The sequence below is a fragment of the Oryctolagus cuniculus genome, chromosome 19 (genome assembly GCF_964237555.1).
Source record: "Oryctolagus cuniculus chromosome 19, mOryCun1.1, whole genome shotgun sequence".
NCBI classification, from domain to species: Eukaryota; Metazoa; Chordata; class Mammalia; order Lagomorpha; family Leporidae; genus Oryctolagus; species Oryctolagus cuniculus.
This window is the reverse complement of record NC_091450.1, coordinates 44,412,066-44,435,644: the sequence shown is the minus strand read 5'-3', so window position 1 is coordinate 44,435,644 and position 23,579 is coordinate 44,412,066. Positions and strand designations below refer to the sequence as shown.

Sequence of the window (23,579 nt, the reverse complement as noted above, 5' to 3'; positions counted from 1 at the left end):
GGGAAGTCGGCGCTTTGCTCTGCGGGGCGTCTGACTTTTCCTCGCGTGAGAGTCTCGCGTGTGTGTTTCGGCAGAGCGTCATGGACACGGCGTTGTGCACGTGGGCACCCTGTCCGGCCCATGATGTCAGTTCCTGCCCCCGCCGGCGGCCCCAACCGCCCCTCACCCTCTGTGTTCCATCGGTGGGTTTCTCATCAGACCATGTTCACGCCCTGAGGCTGCTCGTGTGGGACGGCGTCGGCTGCGGTGGCTGCCCAGGGGCTCCAGTCCTCCCGCGTGGGCTGCGGGCGGCCTGCAGAGCTCGGCTCTCCCTGCCACCCACCCTGTGCTTGTTGATTTCTGTCAGAGTCCTGCACGGCTCAGATGCCCTGCAGGGGCTTCCACACACACACACACACACCCGCCCCCGTCTCCCAGCACAGCGAGGGGACCCAGGCCCACGCACCAGGCGTCCTGCCCCAGTCTGGCCGAGGCCACGGCCGGACGTGGAGAGGCCCAGGCCCAGGCATCGGGCGGCTCAGCCGCTGCTTCCGGGCCTTCGAAGTCCAGGACACTGGGAAGCACCTTGGGCACTTGCGCCCCTGCCTGTCGGCTCGGGAAACACGGGTGCGGCGCCAGCCCCCATGGCCTCCGTCATCCCTCCTCTCTGTCCGTGACTTCCTCCTGTGGCTGCTTCTGCATTTTTATTTCTGGTTTTACAAGCACGGCCCGCACCGGAGGGCTCATTATTGCCGCCAGGCCGAGCGCAGGTGCTGTCTGGTGGAAGCCACCGTCCCGTCGCCCGCGTGCCCCGGTCGTTTTTCCACAGAGATACCCATTTTTCTAACGTCTCATTAATGAAAGCACAGCTTGTCTTTTTTTAAATTTAATACGTTTGCGCAGTCTTCTGACCGGAGTACTGTAGCCCTGTAACTTTGTTTTTCTTTTTTTTTTTTTTCTTTTTTTTTTATTTAAGAGGCAGAAACACAGCGTTCCTCTCATGGGTTCATTCCCTAAATACCTGCAACAGGTGGGGCTGGGCCAGGCCCGGAGCGCGGAGCCAGGATGGCAGTGCTGGCTCCCCTGTGGATGGCGGGGGCCCAGCAGCCTGCAGCTGCCACGGGTGCCTCCCGGGAGTCCAGCGCGGACCCTCCTGCGTGGGTCAGGGCGTCTTAGCTTCCCATGGGGCTGTTCACCTGCTGGCTGCCTGGCGTCCCGTGCTCTGGAGTTGGGAGGCGTGAGCCCCAGTTTGGGCTGCGAGAGGCAGGGCTGCTGGGAAGGTGCTGCAGGGCCCGGCTGGGCAGGTCTGGGAGAAGAACCGTGGGCCCAAGAGCCCGCACACTCCGTTTCCCCTGAAGAAAGGAGCTTTGGGGGCCGGCGCTGTGGCGACACCAGCATCCCACACGGGTACCTGTTGGTGTCCCGGTCACTCCATTTCCAATCCAGAACCTTCCCGTATGCACGACGGCCTGGTCTCCCACGTGGGTGCAGGGGCCCGTGCACTCGGGCCCTTTCCGCTGCCTTCCCAGGCCATCAGCGGGGGGCTGCACTGGAAGCAGAGCAGTCGGGCCTGGAGCTCTTTCCCCGACCTGGGACGCCAGCGTCACCAGTGCCAGCCTTTGGGTTTACAACTTTTCTTCCTGTGTCCAAACCAACACCCTAACCTGTGTTTAGGTGATTTTGATAAGGGAAGAATATAAGGAAATAAATAAGTAGCGCTACTATAAATACCACGGGGCCGTGTAACTGTGACCCCTGCAAAGCCCTGCTGTAAATACTACTGCAATAGTACAGCTGCACCATCCCTAGACCCCCGTGCAGCCCAAGGAGGGTCACTTGGCAGCCAGAAAGCATGCCTTAAACAGAGGAATCCAGCGGACCCGCTTCCCTTAGGCTGACGAATGAGAAGAGTGCAGGAAAGTTCCAGAGAGAAAATAGAAAACAGACAGGCAGGCGGCCGGATGCCGATCCAGAGTTCCGCCCGAAACCGTGACGCTTAAGCAGCCGAGACTCGGCCGGGAGGCGGCGAGGTCCCCGTCACAGAGGAGGCTGGAGGTGGCACAGCGGGCGTGGGTGCAGAGGCGCCCGGGAGGGCGGGCCCCGGAGTCTGGCTCCTTTCTCTGCCTGCCATGGTTTAGGGTCCTGGGCCCTCCTGCTCCAGCCGGAGGAGCGGCGAGCCCCCGTGGGGAACAGCTGCTTTGGCCGGTGTGGACTCGATGGGTTTGAAGAGACTTCACGCAGGAGTTATGCAGGCGAGCCGGTGGAGCCGGGAGCCGGGGCGTGTTTGCTCAGCCCTGAAACATTTGGGTGAAGCCGACAGAACTGGCGCTTCCTGCCTGCCTCTGTCAGGGGACCGCCCCAGACCCCCCTGTCGCGGGGGCCTGCTGTGGGCTGGTCACCGCGTCCATCGTCTGCGCTCTCTGTGACGCGCGCGTGTGCACGTATGCAGGACAAGGTGCATACACGTGTGTGGGGTGGGGTGGGAGAAGATCCAGGAACCTGCCACTGCGCGTTAACCCAGGGCGGGGACCGGAGCCGTTCCAGCACATCCTGGGCGCTCAGCCAGTTCCTGGTGCCCACGGTACCTGGTCTGTGTGCAGGAGCCGGGGCGGCACCTTCTCCGTCGTTCCCGCCTGTCACCCGGCCTCTGTGGCCACACCTCCTGCAGGGACCACACCCCCAGCGGCTCCTGGTTCCTGACGCCCTGGGCCCCTCCAGTTCCTTCCCTGTGTCGCCAGCCTCGTGTTTCCGTCCCTCCCCCACCCCCTGGGACCCTGTCTGGTCCTGTCCATTTACCTTAATGCGAGGCACGGGCACCCTCGCTCTCTGCTTTGTGGGTTGCAAGCCAGCTGGCCGTGGCCCCAGAGTTGCAGCCGTCAGCCCCCGGGGGGGGGGGGGGGGCGGGGCCCGGTCAGCAGGGGTGGGGCTGAGTGACACCACCCCAGCCTGCAGCCTGCCCAGTCATGCTCCCACAGGTCCCCGCCCCGCCGTGGCCACCGTCCCCCAGCCTGTGGGCTGCCCAGTCATGCTCCCACAGCTCCCACCCCTGGGGCTGCCTCCCGCTTTCGAGATGTTACGTTAGACACGTGCCAGTCATGCGTGTCCAAGTTAAGCTCTGTCATGTGGGGGAGAGGGTGTCCGTCATGCGCCCTGTTCTCTCTGGCACCCTGGCCGGGGCCGCGTGGCACCGTGGGGGCAGGCGCTGCCCAGTAGTAGTGTCCTGTTCCCGTGACCACGTGCTGTGAGCCCAGGGGCCTCAGCCCTGGGCTGGGCCCAGGTCCCACAGAGAGTGCCCCGCCCTGGCTCAGCAGGCAGCACTGGCGGCTCAGGTGATTGGGTGCCTTGCCACCCGCCTGGGAGCTCCTGGCCCAGCCCAGGGCTGCTGTGGGCACTGACAGAGCAACACAGTAGATGGGCGATGGGTCTGCTCCTCTCTCTCTGCTGTCAAATAAGTGATTGTTTTTTTAAGCCCTCAGGCACACTAAAAATAAAGTGTGAAGTTACCTTCTGGCTGTGTGAATGAGGGATAACAAATGACCTTGTGTTTGAACTTGAGTCCCACACCCCAGACATCTCATGACGGATGTCCTGGCCCCAGGCGCTGGATGGGGGACACCCAGCCTGCAGGGGGAGAGCTCCTGGAGAAGTTTTTATTACTTTTTTTTTTTTTTTTGACAGAGTGGACAGTGAGAGAGAGAGACAGAGAGAAAGGTCCTCCTTTGCCGTTGGTTCACCCTCCAATGGCCGCCGCGGCCGGCGCACCGCGCTGATCCGATGGCAGGAGCCAGGTGCTTATCCTGGTCTCCCATGGGGTGTAGGGCCCAAGCACCTGGGCCATCCTCCACTGCACTCCCTGGCCACAGCAGAGAGCTGGCCTGAAAGAGGGGCAACCGGGACAGAATCCGGCGCCCCTACGGGGACTAGAACCCGGTGTGCCGGCGCCGCAAGGCGGAGGATTAGCCTAGTGAGCCACGGCGCCGGCCTTTATTAACTTATTTGACAGGGTTCCCACCACCAGTCCTCTCCCCAGAGACCCACAGTGGCAGGGACCTGCGTGCTTGGGCCTTCACCTGCTGCCTCCCAGGGTGCTCATTAGCAGGGAGCCGGAGCCGAGATGTGGGAGGCAGGTGTTGACCGTGAGGCTAAGCACTCGCTCCTGCCCTGCTGCAGACACGGTTCCAACAGCGGTTTCCTGGTTCACGCAGGTTGAGAACAGCTTAATGAGAAGTGAGGGGCCTCGGAAGGAAGCGGGCACTGTCGTAACAGGAACAGCTGCCCTGCCCCCGAACAGGGACGCAGACCCCGGCCCACCCCAGCCTCTCCCCTGCTCGCGAGGCCCAGAGCACAGTGATGCACGGCTGAGTGACCTGGAAAAGGCAGGCGTGGACTTTGGGAAGACAGCAAAGCTCACTCTTTAACATTTTTGTTAATTTGAGAGGCAGGGAAGGAGAAAGAGAGCGCTCCTGTCTGTTGGTTCACTCCCCAAGTGCCTGCAGTGGCCAGGTCTGGGCTGGGGCCAGAGCCAAGAGCTGGGAATGCAATCCAGGTCTCCCACATGGGTGGCAGGCACTCAGTCACTCGAACCACCCCCGCTGTCCGCCAGGCTGTGCACAGGCAGGAAGCTGGAGTCCGGAGCTGAGACAGAGAGAGAGGTCTTCCATCCACTGGTTCACTCCCCAGATGGCTGCAATGGCTGGAGCTGTACCCGTCTGAAGCCAGGAGCCAGGAGCTTCTTCCAGGTCTCCCACACAGATGCAGGGGCTCAAGGACTTGGGCCACCTTCCACTGCTTTCCCAGGCCACAGTAGGAAGCTGCATTGGAAGTGGAGCAGCCGGGACTTGAACCGGCGCCCACATGGGATGCCGGCACTGCAGGTGGCAGCTTTACCTGCTACACCACAGCGCCAGCCCCCAGTAAGAGCGCCTTAACTACTAGGGTAAACGCTCACTCCCTGAGGAGTTCCAGATTTGACCAAAGATGTCTACAGATAGGAGAAGCTGAGTGAGCTCCAGATAAGATTAGCCACAGATGTCCGCGCTGACCGCGCCTCAGTTCTCGCGGGAGGAATCAGCCCAGCTTTCCCCCAGCCTCACTCAGGCCCTGCAGGGGAAGCCGTTGGGCAGCTGTGGGGTCTTCCCTGTCCTTGAAGCCACCAAACCTTGGAAGGGGTTCCTGAACCTGGGTAGGCCCTGCCCCCAACACGCCCGGGCCCTGTCTTGGAGCTGCAGCGTGACAGCACCCCCTGCTGGCAGGACCGCAGGGTGGCTGAACCGCTCCCGCCGTGACTTGCCCTGATGCCTGCGCCGGGGCGCTGCCCGGTCCCGTGCACTGACCACAAGTTGCCTCACTGAATGCAGTCACAGGCACTTCCCGGACGGTGACCCCGTGCTCTACCATGAGCCTCCCCTTCTTGTCACCACTGTCACCCCCCACCCCAGCCTGCATGGCCAGCGATCTGTGAGGGAACGTGGGGGATTCCTGGAAAACACTGCAGATCTCAATTTTGGGGTTTTTGCACCAAAATAAATCTTATCTCTTAATTGCCGCAGACTTTTACAAAACACCCTCGTGTTAGTCCACCCCGCTCTGCCGTGTGCTGGCCGGGCTGCAGTTCTGCACCCAGCCGGCTGCTGGGACTCGTGTGCGCCAGCCCTCCGCACCCAGAGTCAGCCTGACAGCCCACCTCAGGGTGCTGCATCCAGTCCCAGCTGCCCTACTGCTCACCCAGCTCCCTGCTAATGTGCCTGGGAGGGCAGCATGCGATGGCCCAAGTGCTTGGGCCCCTGCCTCCTGTGTGGGAGGCCCAGATGGAGCTCCTGGCTCCTGGCTTCTGCGTGGTCCAGCACGGCTGTTGTATTCATCCGGGGAGTGCAGCAGCCGATGGAGAATCTCTCTCTGCCTCTCCCTGTCACCCTGCCTTCCAAATAAATGAATAGTTCTTGAAAAAAACAACGATGCGGCAATGATAACACAGAAGACTGCAGTATGACAGCATCCGTGCTGTGTTGGGTGCCCTAAGTCCCCTGGAGAGAGCGCAGGACCCCGGAGCGGGTGCGTGGGCCAAGTGAGAACGCTTTGAGACATCAGGAAAAACAGGATCAAAGGATAAGGATTTTGGTGCAAAATAATATTGAAATCCATGCAGATTTTTCTGTAATACATGTTTTTTACAACCATTTTAAAGACCCGTCACGAGCAAATGCCGTGTCATTGTATAGAAGGGACTTGAGTGTCCGTGGATTTTGGCGTCCACGGGGGTCCTGAGACCAGTGTGTGGACCCCGAGGGGGCAGCCTCCCCCAGATGTCCACGGCATCTTGTAAGAATCGTGGAAACACACGTGTGGGCTGTGTCCCTGCTGCTGGCCTGGGGAGACCGTAAGGGGTTGGGGACCCCAATCCTAGAGGGTGGCCGCGTCCCACTGTGGGTTTCCTAGCTCTGTCCATTTTCCGTTCAACACTTGCAGTGCATTCATCCATCCCCTGCTTGCGGGGCAGGCAGAGGGGGTGAGGCCCGCGGGTCCCCCGGGGAGGGGCTGGAGAGCTGCAGCGCACAAGGTCAGGCCAAGGGCATCGTGTGGCTCCCACACGGGACCGTGGGGTGACTTGGCCGGGGGGCTGGTTCACATGCGTGAGGACTTCCCCGGAGCTCACCTGCAGGTCCTCACCCCCCAGAGACTGTCCCGAGCTCACCCCCAGGGGATGCAGACGCGGGGCACAAGGCCTTCCTGGGTGGACAGGCGGCGAGCTCGGCCTGCCCCGGGGACCCTGAGGTCCTCTGCTGTCTCTCCGCCCCTCCCCACTCTGTAGATCCGAGGCCTTGGGGAAGGTGACCGCAGGTTCCTTTTCTCTGCTGATGACCCTGCGGGAAGCTTGGGGTCACAGCTGCGGGGAACGTCCCCTGTCCTGAGCCCTGCGTGGGTGCTGGCCGGGGGCCTCAGGGCCGGGTCCTACTTCTGGGCGCAGCCGGGGTCTCGCGTGTTCACTGGCGGTGAGCAGGGCCTGTCCACGTCCTCTGAGTCCCCCTAACGGTGAGTCTGTGACCCTGGTGAGTCTGTGACCCTGGTGAGTCTGTGACCCTGGCCCTTGAGGGAGGGCAGGTGCTAGAAGGGTGGCCGTGTCGTGCTGACGGGGCTGGAGATAAAAACTGTCGCAGAGCCCAGGTGCCACGGCGCCAGGGGCCTCCCGCCTGGGATCTCGGCGCTGGTATAGTCAGCCAGCTCACAGCAGGTGCCCCAGTGCACCAGAGTCGCCGGGCCTGCGGGCCTGACCCTCCTGTCCGGGAGCCAGGTGGGGGGCAGTGTGCCGTGTGGTGCCATGTGGTGCGTAGCCGCTGCTGGCAGGGCCAGGAAACTGCTCTCCGCACTGGTGACGTCTGCGCAGAATGGAGGGAGGAAGCCAACCCCGCCGACGGCTGGAGGAAGAGGAGCCGGGCACTCAGCAGCTCTTGTGCAAGGGCCCTGGGGCGGCAGCGGCCAGTGGAGCCCGCGCTGGGGGGAGGGAGAGAATCGGAGGGGTGTGGGCAGGGGGGTGGGGCCCGGGCAGCTGTAACGCACTGTATGGTGGGGGAAGGACTTCCGGTTCTGCGGTGAGCGTGACGTGAGGATTTCCGTTAGGGAGGTGGCACGCTCGGAGTTTTCTAAACGTCCCCTGACTGTGTTGCCACGGCCTGTCCCGGAACCCTGCAGTGGAACAAGGCTGTGGGGGTGCAGGTGTCCCCGGCGTCCCAGGTCGAAGGCCCCCGTGAGCATCTTCCAAGGGGACTGGGATGGTGACCCAGGGTCCCCAAGACCACCCCAGGGCTCGCAGAGCTCAGAAAACATACGGCTCCTGCCAGCAAAAGGCGGCAGACTGACGCCGGCCGAGAGACGGGGCGCACACGGCAGGGTCGGTAGAGCCGGGGGCAGGGTGAGAGTCGCACCCAGCACCCGAGGGACACCCCCTGTGGAGAACAGGCCGTCCCCACGTCCTCACCAATGCTGGCTCATTGGAGGGGTTTTAGACTTTACGATGGCGCAAAAGCAATACCCACACAAGCATTCCGTTCCTCACTTCGGGCGCGCTGGTCAGTGAATTGCAGGAGCCGGCCAGCACGTGGGAATACAGCAGGTGTGGGGGGACGCTGTGCTCGGCTGTAGGCTCCCGGGAGCGTCCTGAGCACGTGTAAGCTTGTCTCGCTGAGCTGGGATGTGGGGGTAGCTTATAGAGGTTTAAATTGACATTTTCAAAAAAACTTTTCAAATTGTATTTGAAAGGCACAGAGACAGATCTTCCACCTGCTGGTTCACTGCCCAAGTGCCTGCAACAGCCGGGGCTGCCCCAGGCCGAAGCCAGGAGCCTGGAGCTCTGACCCATCTCTCACGTGCTCAGCCACAGGCACTGCCTCCCCGCGTGTGGGTCAGCAGGAAGCTAGAATGGGGCGTGGGGCCAGGACGCAAGCTGAGCCGGTCTGGTGGGGCAGGCAGGCGTCCCGGGTCGTGTCTTTCACAATGTGTAAGACCACGTGCTCACCCCTAAAGACAGATCTGACTTACAATGGTGTTGACTTTTTTTTTTTCTTAAGATTTATTCATTTATTTGAAAGAGTTACAGAGAGAGAGGGAAAGACAGATTTTTCCATCTGCTGTTTCATTCCCCGGATGGCCACATCAGCTGGGGCTGAGCCAGGTCAAAGCCAGGAGCTCCATCCGGGTCTCCCACGCCGGTGCAGGGGCCCAAGCACTTAGGCCATCTTCTGCTGCTTTCCCAGGCCATTAGCAGGGAGCTGGATCGGAAATGGAGCAGCCTGGACTCGAACCAGCGCCCATATGGGATGCTGGCACTGCAGGTGCCGGCTTTACCTGCTACACCACAGCACAGACCCCAACAGTGTCAACTTGAGCAATGCGGTTATGGGGCCCTGAGCCCTCTCTCAGCTGGAGATTGCCAAGCAGGGAAGCGGCCCGGGCCCTGACGTCCAGTGTGTTTGTTGAGGGTCAGTCACGCGGGCCTGGGCACCCAAGGCACCCAGGCCTCTGATCTGAGGTCACCTCCTGGGTCTCCTGCCCTGTGACATCATGGAGCCGGGCGCCGACACTGACTGCGAGACCCGGGGTCTGGGGCACACAGACCCCACCCTCGCTGCGCAGGGCGCCCCACACGCTGGCCCTGGTGACCTGTGGACCTTTGCCATGTGTGGAGGCAGCACCTGTGCCCTGCACCTGTGCGCTCGGCAGAGCCTGTGGCTTCTCACCATGCTTCCTGGGCTGCTGCTGGTTCCTTGGGGGCCATGAGCGAGCACCTCCTGTCCAGGGCCCTGCCCACTGATGCCCACCCCCCTCTCTCCCGACAGCTTCCTGATCAACATGGCGGACTCCCACGGGGACACCGGCGCCACCGTGCCTGAAGCGGCAGCCCAGGAGGCGTCGGTCTTCAGCATGACGGACGTGGTTCTGTTCTCGCTCATCGTGGGGCTCATCACCTACTGGTTCCTCTTCAGAAAGAAAAAGGAGGAAGTGCCCGAGTTCACCAAGATCCAGGCCCCGTAAGTGGCACCGCGGCGGGCATGTCCCCTGAGGCAGGACGGGCGCGCCCCAGGCCGGCAGCGGGACGGGGGCTCTGCGGGTGCCTCTGCACAGGGGCGCAGGCACGCCACGTCCCCTTCCTGGAGGTGCTTTAGAGAGGGGAGGGTCCCGGTGTGTGGCCGCCTGCAGCCCTGGGGAGTGGTGGTGTCAGGCTCCGCTTCGTGTTGTTTGAAAGGCGGGAGTTAGCGAGAGCTCTCGTGTGCGGGGTCATGCCCGAGACGCCCACAACGGCCAGGGCTCCATCCAGGTCTCCCACGTGGGCGGCAGGGCCCCCGCACTCGAGCCGTCACCTGCTGCCCCCACCCCCCAGAGTGCGAATTAGCAGGGAGCTGGCCGGGAAGTGGGCCTGAACCTGAACCAGGACTCAGGGCCATGCGGCCGCCCCGAGCCCTGGCCCAGCCAGGCGCCAGGCTCCTGCCTCTGTCACTGGGTTTTGTTGTTGACCCTTCCATAGGGCCTCCTTGAGGAATAAGTGAAGAGGTGAATTGATCTAAAGGCGCACGTCCAGGATGCTAGATGGACACGGACAAATGCTGTGGGGACTTGGCCCTGTGACTGCATCGCTGTCCCCAGCATGGACCCCAGGAGCCCCACTCGGGGGCCTGCGGTCACTGCTGGCCGGGTTTTAGCCCCGGCTCGGACTCAGGGGCGGGGAGGGGGGGGTGTCTGCCGGCCTGACCTGTGCTGAGCCAGGCCTGCCCGTGGGCTCCCAGCCTCAGCCAGGGTCAGTGTCAGGTGCAGCAGACGGGGCGGGGTTCTCAGGCAGGAGCCCCTGGCCGGGCAGGTGCAGTCCCAGTCCAGCTCGCTGTCCTCACACGCTGAAGCAGACCCTCAGCCTGGCCCCAGGAGGCCCCCGCGGCGCTGCGTGCCCGGACCGTGCACCTGCCAGGAGACTTTGCCCTGCACTCCTGGACGAATTCCAGCTGCGGAGCCCCCGCTCCCCGTGCAGCTGGGACTTGGACACAGGGAGCGCGTGCAGGCTCTCCCCAGCCTCTGGTCAGAAGCGGCGTTGCCGGGGGAGATGAGTGAAAGTCCAGGTTCCACCAGGTCCATGCTGATGTCCCTGTGACAGGAACCGGTCCCTTCCGCGCAGTCTCACGGCAGGCGGCTGAGGGAGGGAACCGTCTGGGGGTGCTGGGCTGGGCTTCAGCTGTGTGCAAAGAGTCGGGGAGACCCAGCAGGCACTGCTGGATTCTGACCGGGGCTGGGCCAGGCTGGCGCAAGGGAGGGGCAGGTGGTGGGGCGAGGGGGATTTGTGCAGGTGCAGTCAGGCCGGGCCTGGCTGGGATTAAGGTGGGGGGGTGGGCAGCAGGCATGGCTGAGCTGAGTGTCCCAGCAGGGAGCTGGAGGACCCCCCTGGGGTGTCGGGGCAGGAGCAGCCACACTGGGCAAGGCAGTTGAGCCAAAGCTGAATTTCAGAGATTCTTACTCCTGTGAAATCAGAGGGGCGGAGAGCAGACAGTGAGGCTGGGGGAGGGGACGCGGAACGCAGCGGGAGACCTCCGTGGCCGTTGTTGAAGACTGGAGCATGGCCGGTGGCCTGCTGGGGGAGGCTGCTTTACCCTGCTCTGTTCCCCGGGCCGGGCTGCCCTGGGAGATGAGGGAGCCAGGGACCAGGGAAGGAGCTGAGAGCCGGGTGAGGCCCCAGAAGGCTCCGCAGTGTGCATGGCGCACAAAACCCACCAGCGCAAGCTGTGTAACAGCACCCAGGTCTGCACACGGCCCCTTCCCACACCTCGGGAGCCCCCACGGCCACAGTGCCCGCCCCTCCCCCCCAGTCCGGCTCTCACAGCCAAGCCCCCTTGGCCATGGTGCCCGCTCCCCCACACACACTGGCTCTCAAAGTTGTGCCCCCGCGGCCATGGTGCCCTCCCCCCCCCCCGACGCTGGCTCTCACAGCCGAGCCCCTGCGGCCACGGTGCCCCCCCCCACTCCGGCTCTCACAGCCAAGCCCCGTCTGGGTCATGGAACAGGTCTTCCTTGGCCTCGTGCTCCATGCTGTCAGGAGACGGATCCGTGTGTGTCTGTCGTCCACTGCCCACATGGCTGCGATGGCCAGGGCTGGCCCAGCTGAAGCCGGGAACCCAGGGTCTCCCATGATCTCCCACATGGGTAGCAGGGGCCCAGGCACTTGGGCCAGCGTCCACTACCTTCTCAGCCACATTAGCAGGAAGCGGACCAGCAGCCAGGACTGGAACCAGCACCGTGGTATGGGACGGCTGAACCCACTGCACCATGTGCAGGCCCCACCTTAGCTTCTCACGTGGCCACGCGGCCCTGCCAGAGCTGGCCTTGGCAGATGGGGTGAAGGGGTTCCCGACGTCACTCCCCGTAGACGTCCACTTGCCCCACTGCCGGTTGGTGTCACCGTTGACCCCCAGTGGGCCCTGTCAGGCGATTTGTAGGCTGCTTAGTCCCATTGATCCCTTTCCTTTCCTTAGCTTTTTTTTTTATTATTATTATTTTTTAAGGTTTCATTTATGTATTTGAAAGGTGCAGTTACAGAGAGGGACAGAGCTTACATCCGCTGGTTCACTCCCCAAATGGCCGCAATGGCCGGAGCTGGGCCAGGTCAGAGCCAGGAGCCAGGAGCTTCTTCTGGGTCTCCCACATGGATGCAGGGGCCCAAACACTTGGGCCATCTTCTTCTGCTTTCTCAGGCGCATTAGCAGGCAGCTGGTTTGGAAATGGAGCAGCCAGGACTCGAACCAGCGCCTGTATGGGATGCCAGCACTGCAGGCCGTGGCTTAACCTGCTGCACCCAGCGCCGGCCCTGTCTGTGACAGGTGGTGCTTGGAGTCCTCCAATGCGGCCCTTTAACATTCCCCGTGTAAACTTCAGAAGCAGCTTGTCCGTGTCTGTTCAGCGTGGATTGGACAGAATTTGTAAATGAATTTGGGAAGCGTGAACACAGTCCACAGACAGCCTTGCTCAGCTCCTGCCCGGCTCTGCGGCCCTGGGGCCAGGCTCCCACCCCTGGGCGGCCTTCCCCGTGTAGAGGGAGCGCCCCCCTCCTGTCCGACCCCCTGACTTAGCTCAGGACCACCTGTTGGGGGTGGGGGGAGCCCAGACCTGCTGTGGGATCCCTAAATGCCAGGCCAGACTGTGGCCGCTGGCTGCGTTTGGCCAGCCCAGTTTTTTTGTTTTGTTTGTTTTTTAGGGGACTTTAATTAGAAGGTTAAAAAGTCTGGCATTTAAGCATAAGAACCTACTACCGCAGGATCTGACCTGGCCCGTCGCGAGGGGTGCTGAGGCCCGCTCTCCGCGGCGGGGGAGCCAGCTTAGGCTGCTGCGCCCCTGTCCTCAGTCCCCACCCGCAGCGGGGTAGGCAGGGTGTGGACACGACACAAACACTGCAGCAGAGCGGCCTCTGGGGGTCAGGTGCAGTGAGGGCCGGGCACAGGTCGCCCCTGTCTGGAGTGACAGATGCACGCGGTCTCCTCGCGGAACATTCCACGGCCCTGAAAAGCCCCCAGGGCCCCTTTGCCCGTCAGCCTCTGCCTCTGGCCGCTCCTGGTCTTACCTGTCCCCCACCCCACCCCACCCCGTCCCAGTAGCCACAGCCCCCGTGCCCAGGGCCGCTCCTCCTGCACCTGCGTGAAGACCTCCTGACCACTGTCATCCCGACCCTGGCTCCTCCAGGGGCGGCCCCCGGAGCCCCAGGTGCCCGGCACTAGGGCGGCTCTGCACACAAAGCTCAGGCATGCAGGCTGCCGGCCTCGCTCGCGTCTGTTCCCACCGGCTGAGCCCAGTGGGCAGCGCATGAGCGGCAGGGTCCCTCCTGACAGAGTTCTACGAAGAGAGAGGCCCCGCCGAGGCCGTGGGGAGGGGGCAGGGCTCGGAGGGAGTGGCTGGAAGGCCGGCCTGGGGTGTCTGGCCGCTGAGGGGCCTCTGCTTGCCTTGCCCGGTCCTTGGTGAGAGCCGTTCTGCCCGTGTGGGAGCAGCCGCCCTTGGACCTCACCTGGCGCGGTCAGGGCGCAGGTGCGCTGGTGACTGCCGCTGTAGGCCGGCTGTGAGGATGCAGAGGACGAAGCAAGGATCCCGGGGGCTCACGGGCAGGCGGGAGGCGCCCCCTGGGTGGACTGAGGGGCTGAGGGTAGCTGGGGAAGGGGGTGAGGGGCCTGAGCTCAGGCGAGGGGAGACAGGGCTGCCTTTGGCAAACGCGCGCCCTGGCCGAGGTCACCAGAGCAGATGGGGGTCGTGGAGGGAGGTGAGGGGTCATCCAGGGAGTCGGGGTCACAGAGGGAGCGGAGGAGGGGCGGGGCCTAGAGGGAGGCTGCTGCAGCCTTCCTGAGGTCGGATGGGCAAAGACTGTGTCCACCAGAAGTGTTTACCGTGGTGTTTGCACACCCCTGACGCTGTCGGGGAGCCCGCTGGGACCTGAGCAGGGCAGGGTCTTGGGGCCACCTCGCGGCCCAGGAATCAGCGGTTGGGGTTCAGTTGGAGGGAACTGGTCCACGAGTTGGAGGCTGTAGGGCTGGACGTGGTGGGCACTGGCCCCACTGTGTGCTGTGGTCAGAGACAGGACCAGGGCCATCTGGCAGCGAGAGAGGAACTGGCCCGAGGCCCGTCTGCTGGTTCACTCCCCTAGATGGCCACGACGGCCAGGGCTGGGCCAGGCCAAAGCCAGGAGCCAGGAGCTCCATCTGGGTCTCCCACGTGGGTGCAGGGGCCCAGGCACTTGGACCGTCCGTCTTCTGCTGCTTTCCCAGGTGGGTTGGCAGGGAGCTGGATTGGACGTGGGCAGCTGGAACTTGAACCCGAGGACACACGAGATGCCGGCACTGGGGGTGGGGGGTGGGGTGTAGGCCAGGTGCTTTCCTGGGCAGCCCAGAGCCACCGCCTTCCTGCACGAGGGCCTGGAAGCTGCACTCCGCCTGTCCCTGCTCTAGCACCCTGGGGAGCTTGGGCGCCAGACACTGGAGGAGGAGTCGGTTCTGCTGGGCAGATGACGAGGTTTGGGTTGGTTTTCAGAACGGCTTCGCGCATTGCCTGGGATGGGAACCGAATGAATCAGGCGGGGGCATGTGGGTCCATCCAAGTGACTCAGTCCCGTCCCCACCACCCCGCACTGCCGTTGGCTCCCGAGGCCCGGGGGGGGAGAGGGGCCTGGCGTTTGCCCCATGCGAGGCCGGAGGGGCAGGGCCGTCTGTCCCACGGCCCCCAGGACACCCTCCCCTCCTCCCCCGCTATCTCGGGCCCCACGGGAGCCGGGTCGAGTTGAATAGGCTCCCAGGCCGGGCAGTAGCCGCCCTGCACTGCTGAGCTTGGCCCCCAGCACTTCCTTCCTTCTTTTTTTAAATGGCGGGGGGGAGGTGTGGGGAGAAGGGCTCTGATGCACAGTTTCCAAGGAGACCGAGTGGGGTTGCAGAGGTCCCCTCCTTCCCTGGGTCCACACTGAGGAGGGGGAGGGGTGTGCCCCACCGCAGGGGATCATGGGAGGCTCAGTCTCCCTTCCCAGTCGCTCCCGGCTGGAACTGCCAGATGTTGCCGAGTTCTCCGGCTTCCGGGGCCGGAGACAGGCAGGGGCGCGGGGAGATTCGGAGAGCCGTCCATGGGCCCGGGCGGACAGAGGCGGCTTCCTGCCTGGGGGACCGTCCCTCGTCCTGCAGCCCTGAGCTCCCAGGGAGCGGGAAGCCATGGGGTGCACGTACTCATCTCGGCAGGACGAGCCGGCCCGGAGGTCAGTCCAGATGGCGTTGCGGACGGCAGGGGGCGTGGCTACCCTGGGGGCGGGGCCTGGAGGCCCTGGCCCCTGCATGCAGGAGCTGCTTCCCAGGCAGAGCCTGCAGAGTTGGCCAACAGAGGCAGCGAGCAGTCCCGGGGGCTGTCCCCCCAGGGTCTGGTGGGGGTGGGGGTGCTCATTTGGGCCCTTGGGCGCTGGACTTGCAGGTCCTGGCTCCCAAAGAAAGGGTTTGGGCCTCCCAGAAGGACCGGGTTCCAGGGCAGACCCAGGCATGAAGCTGTCGGGTAGGACAGAGCCAGTTCACGGCAGCCGGAGGCATGGACCCCGCGGCTAAGCCCGGGGCCTCTGCCGCCTTGAGCCCTGCCCATGGTTTGGGATGGGGAGGGCTCAGCCAGCAGGTGGCTCAGGGGCTCAGGGCCTTCCAGCCTCCTGGGTTGCCCGCCTTCCCCCTTGCAGGTGGGCCCTGGAGCTGGTGGGGGTGGGGTTCCTCCTGTCCCCCCAGGACTGAAGCCAAAGCATTAGAAGAGCCCAGCTCTGGGGCAGGTGGCGGGAGCCTGTCAGCAGCCAGTCCTGCCTGAGGGCTTCCCCTGTGTCCTGTGTTCCCCCCCCCCCAGGGGGCACCTGGCAGCCTGGCCCTGCCTGGGAGCCATTGTCTCCTCCGAGAACAGAGCCCCGTATTCTGGGAGGCCGGGGGCCCAGAGCACCTGCTCCTCTTAGTGTTCATGGTGTGTGCCGTCTGTTCCACCCCCGGGGTCCTGCTGTGTGCCGCCGTGGGCCACTGAGTGTCTGTGACAGACCCAGCAGGTGCAGGGCAAGGGGAGGCCATGGCCCTGGGAGGGGCAGGACCGGGACCTGCGGCCACGCCTGCTGCTGAGCCGGGGCTCCTCGCTCTGCTGTGACCGTCCCCAGAGCCAGGATTGGCCCTCTGCAGGCTGCTCCCATGGCCACAGCCACAGCACCAGGCACGGCCGTTCCGCGTCCCTGTGCCCCGAGCGGAAACGGAGTGGTTCTTCAGGGGACGGCAGACCCTCTCGGGGGAGGGCACGGGGAGTGGGCTGTGCCCCCGGCACCATCTCAATCCCCCGGGCGGCTGCCCACAGCTTCCTCACTGCCCCATTCCAGGGGTGGGCACAGCTGGCTCAGAGGTGCAGAAGGGAGAGGCCAGGGGGCCCGCCAGGTGCAGGGAGGGGGCAGCCCACGCAGGCAGTGCCGCAGACCCCAGCCCGCTTCCTGAAACAGAAAGCCTCTCTCATTCCCCCACAGAGCCACTAGTGTTTATTGTAAGGGAAAAAGGGCCGAGAGATCGGACACAAAAATTGGCCCCCAGAATCCAAAAAGGCTCCCAGGGACAGGTGTTTGGTCCAGCGGCTGGTCCCAGCTCCAGCTTCCTGCTCTGCGCACCCGGGAGTCTGCTGCCGCTCCTGCGGGAGCCCTGGGTCGAGTTCCTGGCTCCCGGCCCGGCGCAGCCCTGGCCGTGCCAGGTGTTTGGGCAGTGAACCTGCGCATGGGAGGCGTCCCTCTTAAAGAAACAAAGTTTCACAGCCGCTTCTCGTGTGGACCCCCGAGACGTAGGGGATGCAATCTGGAGCGGCAGTCGCATCTCCCAACGCTCCCTGACAGGAGCGCCAGGCCGGGCAGGCCCTGAGGTCTGGGGAGCCCTTTCCCACCTCCAGACAGCCGCAGTGGGTGCCCACTCTGATGCCATCCATGGCCTGTCCGGGTGTCCTGGAACTTGGCTGGAACATCATCTTGGCCACTGTCCGGGGAGCTCAGGAACCCTCGCCAGGGGCTCACAGGACACGCGGGCACCCGCCATCTCTCCCCTGCACTGCGGGGACCCCGGCCTCCTTGCGGCCACCCGGGAACCCTCAGAACCGCCTCGTGGCTGTGGCCTGGCTGCCGGGTCAGCTCCTTCCCTGTGTGACCGTGACGGCCAACGGCCAGACGGAGCCTGCCATGTGCCACGCACCCTTTATCTGATCCCTGCCGGCCCTTGGACGTAGTTTGCTGGCTGAGAAGCAGGAATCCGGGTTCTGGCTCGCTCAGCTGGGTGTCAGCAGGCAGGCAGGTGGGGAGCTGTGCCCGTCCGCCTGACCTCGAGCCGCTCTCTGGCTCCGCCGCCTCTTCCAGAGCCCGGGAGGGGGGAGGAGGTTTTTGGGTTTTTTTGTTTTTTGTTTTTTGTTTTTTTTTTTTTAATTTATTTAAAAGTCAGAATTACACAGAGAAGGAGAGGCGGGGGGGGGGGGGTGGCCTTCCATCTGCTGGTTCGCTCCCCAATTGGCCGTGATGGCCGGAGCTGTGCTGATCTGGAGCCAGGAGCTTTTTCCGGGTCTCCCACACGGGTGCAGGGACCCAAGGACTTGGGCCATCTTCTACTGCCTTCCCAGGCCACAGCAGAGAGCAGGATTGGAAGTGAAGCATCCGGGACTCGAACCAGTGCCCATATGGGATGCCAGCACTGCAGGCGGCAGCTTTACCTGCTATGCCACAGTGCCAGCCCCAAGAGAGGAGGTTTTTGAAGCCAGCCTACAGGCCCGCCCCTGCAGCCTGGCGTGGGGTGGCTCTGGCCCTGTGACCACCCGGGAGCCCCCTCCTGTGTACCAAGGAGACAGTCGCTGGGCCTCACAGTGTCCCACACAGTGGTACAGGGAACAGGAACCCCAGGGGAGCTGTGGTGGAGGGGTGGGTTCCCAGGGGCTGTGAGCCTGCTGTGGGTCACGAAGGCGGTGCAGGTGGTGACGGAGGAGGAGGAGGGACCCCGGGGGCCTTGGGCTGAGGTGGGGGAGGGGAGCGGGAACAGTTCCGGTCTGTGAGGGTGGGAGGCCCGACTGCAGGACGCTGGCGTCACAGTGCCTCTGCATTTACCGTAGGGATGGGGGGGGCCCTGGGCCTGCCTGTTGCAGCCCCAGGACGGAGCCCAGGGCACAGCCGTAGGCCTCCCGGGACTCACTGGGCCTTCTGTTTCAGGACGTCGTCGTCAGTGAAGGAGAGCAGCTTCGTGGAGAAGATGAAGAAGACGGTGAGTCCCGGGCCGCCCCTCGGCCAGCCTCGGCCGCCCCCTCAGCGCCGCAGGCATCGGCCGCCCCCGCCACGCTCGGCTTCCAGGTCTGCTGGCTTTTACTGGATGTGCATTTAGTTTTGGGGGCAGCTTTGTTGAGAGAGAATTTATCTACCGTACAGTATGCCCATTTTTTTAAAAAGATTTATTTGAAAGTCAGAGTTACACTGAAGAGAGAGAGAGAGGTCTTCCGTCTGCTGGTTCTCTCCCCAATTGGCTGCAATGGCTGGAGCTGCACCGATCCGGAGCCAGGAGCCTCCTCCGGGTCTCCCACATGGGTGCAGGGGCCCAAGGACTTGGGCCATCTTCTACTGCTTTCCCAGGCCACAGCAGAGAGCTGGATGGGAAGTGGAGTAGCCAGGTTCTCGAACTGGCGCCCACATGGGATGCCGGTGCTGCAGGCCAGGGTGTTAACCCCGCTGCACCACAGCACCAGCCCCATACAATTTGCCCATTTCTAAGCGTTTTAAAAGATTTATTTGAAAGGCAGAGTTATGGGGGGAGGGAAAGAAAAAAGGCGAGGGGGAAAGAGAGAGGTCTTCCATCTGCTGGTTCATCCCCAAATGCCGCCAACGGCTGGAGCTGGGCAGACCAGGAGCCAGGAGCCTCTTCCAGTCTCCCACGCGGTGCAGGGCCCAAGCACTGGGGCCGCCTTTGCTGCTGTCCCAGGCCACAGCAGGGAGCTGGAGCGGAAGTGGAGCAGCCGGGACCCAAACCAGCACCCATGTGGGATGCCGGCACCAGAGGTGGCAGCTGCACCTGCTGCGCCACTGAAACACTGTTCTCCCAGAACAGAAACCCCGCCCGTTCCCAGCCCATGCAGCCCGTCACCCCCGGTGGCAGATTGCCCGTTCTGGCCACATGCTGCACGTGGGCCACGTGGCCTGTGGCCTCTGGGTCTGGCCCCCATGCTGGGCACTCCGTCCTGCTCATCACCAGACCCTATTTCAGGGGCTGAGGTGTGTGATCTTCCACCCGAGCTCAGGCTCCGCCCCGTGTCGCCCTGGGGAGCGCCACCCAGTGGTGTCTCGCGGGCTTGCTCTTCTCTGCCGCTGCTGCCACGTGCAGCTGGAGTCGCACGTCCCTTCTGGCTCTGAGCCTGCGCTGGCGACGGCTGCACCCCCGATCCAGCCTGGAGCTGGCAGATTCGGGCTGCACCGCGGGCGGCTGTGGCCCAGGCACAAGGAAACCAGGCCCTGGAGCTCAGAGCCCAGCTGCCAAAGCCACGCTGACGCTGTGTGCCCTGCTTCCCCCAGGGCCGGAACATCGTGGTCTTCTACGGCTCCCAGACGGGCACCGCCGAGGAGTTTGCCAACCGCCTGTCCAAGGACGCCCACCGCTACGGGATGCGGGGCATGGCCGCCGACCCCGAGGAGTACGACCTGGTGAGCACCCGCCACACGCGGCCCTCCCTCCGTCCCCTCCTGCAGGGCCTGACGCATGGGCCCCCGCCCCGCCCCGCAGGCCGACCTGAGCAGCCTGCCCGAGATCAACAACGCCCTGGCCGTCTTCTGCATGGCCACCTACGGTGAGGGGGACCCCACCGACAACGCCCAGGACTTCTACGACTGGCTGCAGGAGACCGACGTGGACCTCTCGGGGGTCAAGTACGCGGTGAGTCACGCGGGGGCCGCCGGGCTCTGAGGCAGAGCCGGTGCGGGGCCGGAGGCCAGGCCTCAGAGCCGCCCAATGTCCACGCAGGTGTTTGGCCTCGGGAACAAGACCTACGAGCACTTCAACGCCATGGGCAAGTACGTGGACCAGCGGCTGGAGCAGCTTGGCGCCCAGCGCATCTTCGAGCTGGGCATGGGCGACGATGATGCAAAGTGAGTGCCGCCCCGGCCCGCCCTCCGCTGGCCACGGGGGGCTGGACCCTGGGGCTGTGGGGCTGGCTGTGCCTTCCTGTTGTACGTGCCCACCCCAGCGGGGAGGGGACTGCTGCAGCCTTGGGCTGCTGCGTGGAGGCGAGGGGGGCAGAGAACTGGGCGGGGCGGGGTGGGGCGGGGCCGGCCCTTCCGCTCACCAGCCCTTCCTGCAGCCTGGAGGAGGACTTCATCACGTGGCGGGAGCAGTTCTGGCCGGCGGTGTGCGAGCACTTCGGTGTGGAGGCCACAGGAGAGGAGTCCAGGTGAGCGCGGGGGGCGGTGGCGGGGACGCCGTGGGGAGGTGGCCCAAGCCCCCCGCGGGTCCCGGGGGGCTGCAGTGGCCCCTGCAGCTCTGACCCCGGTCTCCCCTGGCCAGCATTCGGCAGTACGAGCTCGTGTTGCACACAGACATCGACGTGGCCAAGGTGTACCAGGGCGAGATGGGCCGCCTCAAGAGCTACGAGAACCAGAAACCGTGAGTGCGGCCGTGACCCTCGGTGGGCGCGGGGGAGGCGCGGCCGTCGGCGGTGCCCGCTGGTCCTCCTCAGAGCCATCGGCCAGGCCCATCCCCTGAGCGGGTACCAAGACGGGGGGTGGCCGCGTCTTCCTGGCCAGCGCACAGGAGGGCGTGAGGCCCGGAGCAGAGAGAAGGGGCCCGGAGGCAGCGGCTGCTCCCACCCTGCACAGGACCCGGGGTCAGCGCTGAGCTCGAGCCCCGGCCCTAGAACCCCTCTGCTTCCAGTCCTCCTAACACAGCGGCCTCTTGTCCAGAAGCTGACCTGCTCTGGGTGCCGCCCCAGAGGCCCTGGTCCCGGTCCCGCTGGGCTGGGAAGCCCCAGAGCCCTGTGCACGTTGTGGCCCTGCCCACACGGCCTGCCACGGGCACGTGGGAGCGTGGAGAGCCCCGCGTGTTTAGGGCTCAGCCTCAGTTTCCAGATTTGAACGGGGACGCCCTCGCGGAGCGGGCTGGGAGCCTCACAGGAGCGGTGTCTCTCACGCCCCACCTCCATGGGGCTGCAGATCAAATCCCACCAATCACCCAGCTTCTCTTCTCCCCCCAGCCCCTTCGATGCCAAGAATCCCTTCCTGGCCACGGTCACCACCAACCGGAAGCTGAACCAGGGCACCGAGCGCCACCTCATGCACCTGGAGCTGGACATCTCGGACTCCAAGATCAGGTACCACCCCACCCCCAGCCGGCCCGGATGCCGCCCCAGCTGGCCCTGCGCCCCAGGCTGAGCCTCCGTTTCCCTCTCCCCAGGTATGAGTCTGGGGACCACGTGGCTGTGTATCCGGCCAACGACTCTGCCCTCGTCAACCAGCTGGGGGAGATCCTGGGTGCCGACCTGGACGTCGTCATGTCCCTGAACAACCTCGATGGTGAGGCCTGGCTGCTGGCGTGGGCCCCCGGGGGGCAGAGCCCAGCTTCCCAAGGGAGCAGGTGCCCACCCAGCAGCCCCTGAGTGTTGCTGGGGTCGAGGCAGGGGTCCCGGCCCATGCTGGCGGAACACTGGGTTGAGCCAGCAACCTGAGGGCTCCACAGGGGCCTGGTGGGGCTGACCAGAGGCCTTTCCCTGCCCACGCGTGTCCTCCGTGACCCCGCCCAGGATGTCCCTTCGGCAGGGCAGCGCACAAAGGGCCAGTTTCTGCCAAACCCTGTCAGTCCCCAGGGGCGGCACAGGGGCCGGGCTGGCTAGATCCCTCCTCTTGGCTTCCTGTCCGGGGCCAGGGAGGCAGCCGGCAGGCCAGGTGCCCGCTTCCCGCAGGGCAGGCCCGAGGCGCCCCGGCCGGGCCCACGCACCTGCCTCACTGTCCCCACAGAGGAGTCCAACAAGAAGCACCCATTCCCCTGCCCCACTTCCTACCGCACGGCCCTCACCTACTACCTGGACATCACCAACCCGCCGCGCACCAACGTGCTCTACGAGCTGGCCCAGTACGCCGCCGACCCCGCTGAGCAGGAGCAGCTGCGCAAGATGGCCTCATCCTCGGGCGAGGGCAAGGTGCGCCCCCGGCCCCCTGCCGCGCGCCGCCGCCGCCTCACGCCCCCAGCCCCCGCCACGCCCCGGCGTGCGCACCGCCGCCTCACGCCCGCGCCGCCTGCCCCCCGCAGGAGCTGTACCTGAGCTGGGTGGTAGAGGCGCGGAGGCACATCCTGGCCATCCTCCAAGACTACCCGTCCCTGCGGCCGCCCATCGACCACCTGTGTGAGCTGCTGCCCCGGCTGCATGCGCGCTACTACTCCATCGCCTCCTCCTCCAAGGTGAGGCCCCGCCCCCGTCCCGCCCCGCCCGGCCCCGGGCCCGCGGGAGCCACCGGCCTCACCCCACCCGCCCGCCTGCAGGTCCACCCCAACTCCGTGCACATCTGCGCCGTGGCCGTGGAGTACGAGACCAAGGCCGGCCGCCTCAACAAAGGCGTGGCCACCAGCTGGCTGCGGGCCAAGGAGCCGGCCGGGGAGAATGGCGGCCGTGCCCTGGTGCCCATGTTCGTGCGCAAGTCCCAGTTCCGCCTGCCCTTCAAGGCCACCACGCCGGTCATCATGGTGGGCCCCGGCACCGGCGTGGCCCCCTTCATCGGCTTTATCCAGGAGCGGGCCTGGCTGCGGCAGCAGGGTGAGCGCGCGCCGGCTGGGTGGGCGGGCGGGCACGGGTGGGTGAGCACGCTCCCGGCTGGGTGGGAGCCCCCGCTCGCTCACCCCCGCCCCGCACCACCCCCGCAGGCAAGGAAGTGGGCGAGACGCTGCTGTACTACGGCTGCCGGCGCGCGGCCGAGGACTACCTGTACCGCGAGGAGCTCGCCGGCTTCCAAAAGGACGGCACGCTCAGCCAGCTCAACGTGGCCTTCTCCCGCGAGCAGGCCCAGAAGGTGGGCGGGGCGGGCAGGTGGGCGGGGCCTGGCAGGGCGGGGCCAGGTCCGTGCCCTGCCCACCCTCACGGCCCCGCCCCCCCCCCCGTGCGCCCCCAGGTCTACGTGCAGCACTTGCTGAGGAGGGACAAGGAGCACCTGTGGCGGCTCATCCACGAGGGGGGCGCCCACATCTACGTGTGCGGGTGAGGGGGCCGTCCTGCGGGGGCGGGGGGAGGAACCCTGCCCCAGCCCCGCCCTCACCCCGCCCCCATTCCCTCCCTCCGCCCCCAGGGACGCTCGGAACATGGCCAGGGACGTGCAGAACACCTTCTACGACATCGTGGCCGAGCTGGGGGCCATGGAGCACGCGCAGGCCGTGGACTACGTGAAGAAGCTCATGACCAAGGGCCGCTACTCCCTGGACGTGTGGAGCTAGGGCCCCGGGGCGGCCGCGGACGGACTCCTGCGGGCCGGGCTGGGGCCTGGCCCCGCCAGTGATTGCCGGTGAATGTAAATAATTTTAAATACCCTGTGCCCTTGGAATAAAGTCCTGTTTTCTGTAGTGGCCTGGCGTGGCCTG

At 65.0% G+C, this 23,579-nt stretch overlaps 1 protein-coding gene across 1 annotated transcript; it reads left to right on the top strand.

Moving 5' to 3' along the window:
* Positions 1-9,308: 9,308 nt before the first annotated feature.
* Positions 9,309-23,560, top strand: POR (cytochrome p450 oxidoreductase; the record flags this gene model as incomplete). The annotated part of the gene is given in 15 exon segments (NM_001160290.1): positions 9,309-9,500; positions 18,194-18,245; positions 19,541-19,669; positions 19,749-19,898; positions 19,986-20,110; positions 20,323-20,412; positions 20,526-20,624; positions 21,211-21,327; positions 21,411-21,529; positions 21,971-22,152; positions 22,263-22,412; positions 22,494-22,764; positions 22,872-23,017; positions 23,117-23,202; positions 23,291-23,560. Coding segments are annotated over 15 exon segments (2,040 nt in total). The 3' UTR covers positions 23,436-23,560.
* Between the last annotated feature and the right edge of the window lie 19 nt (positions 23,561-23,579).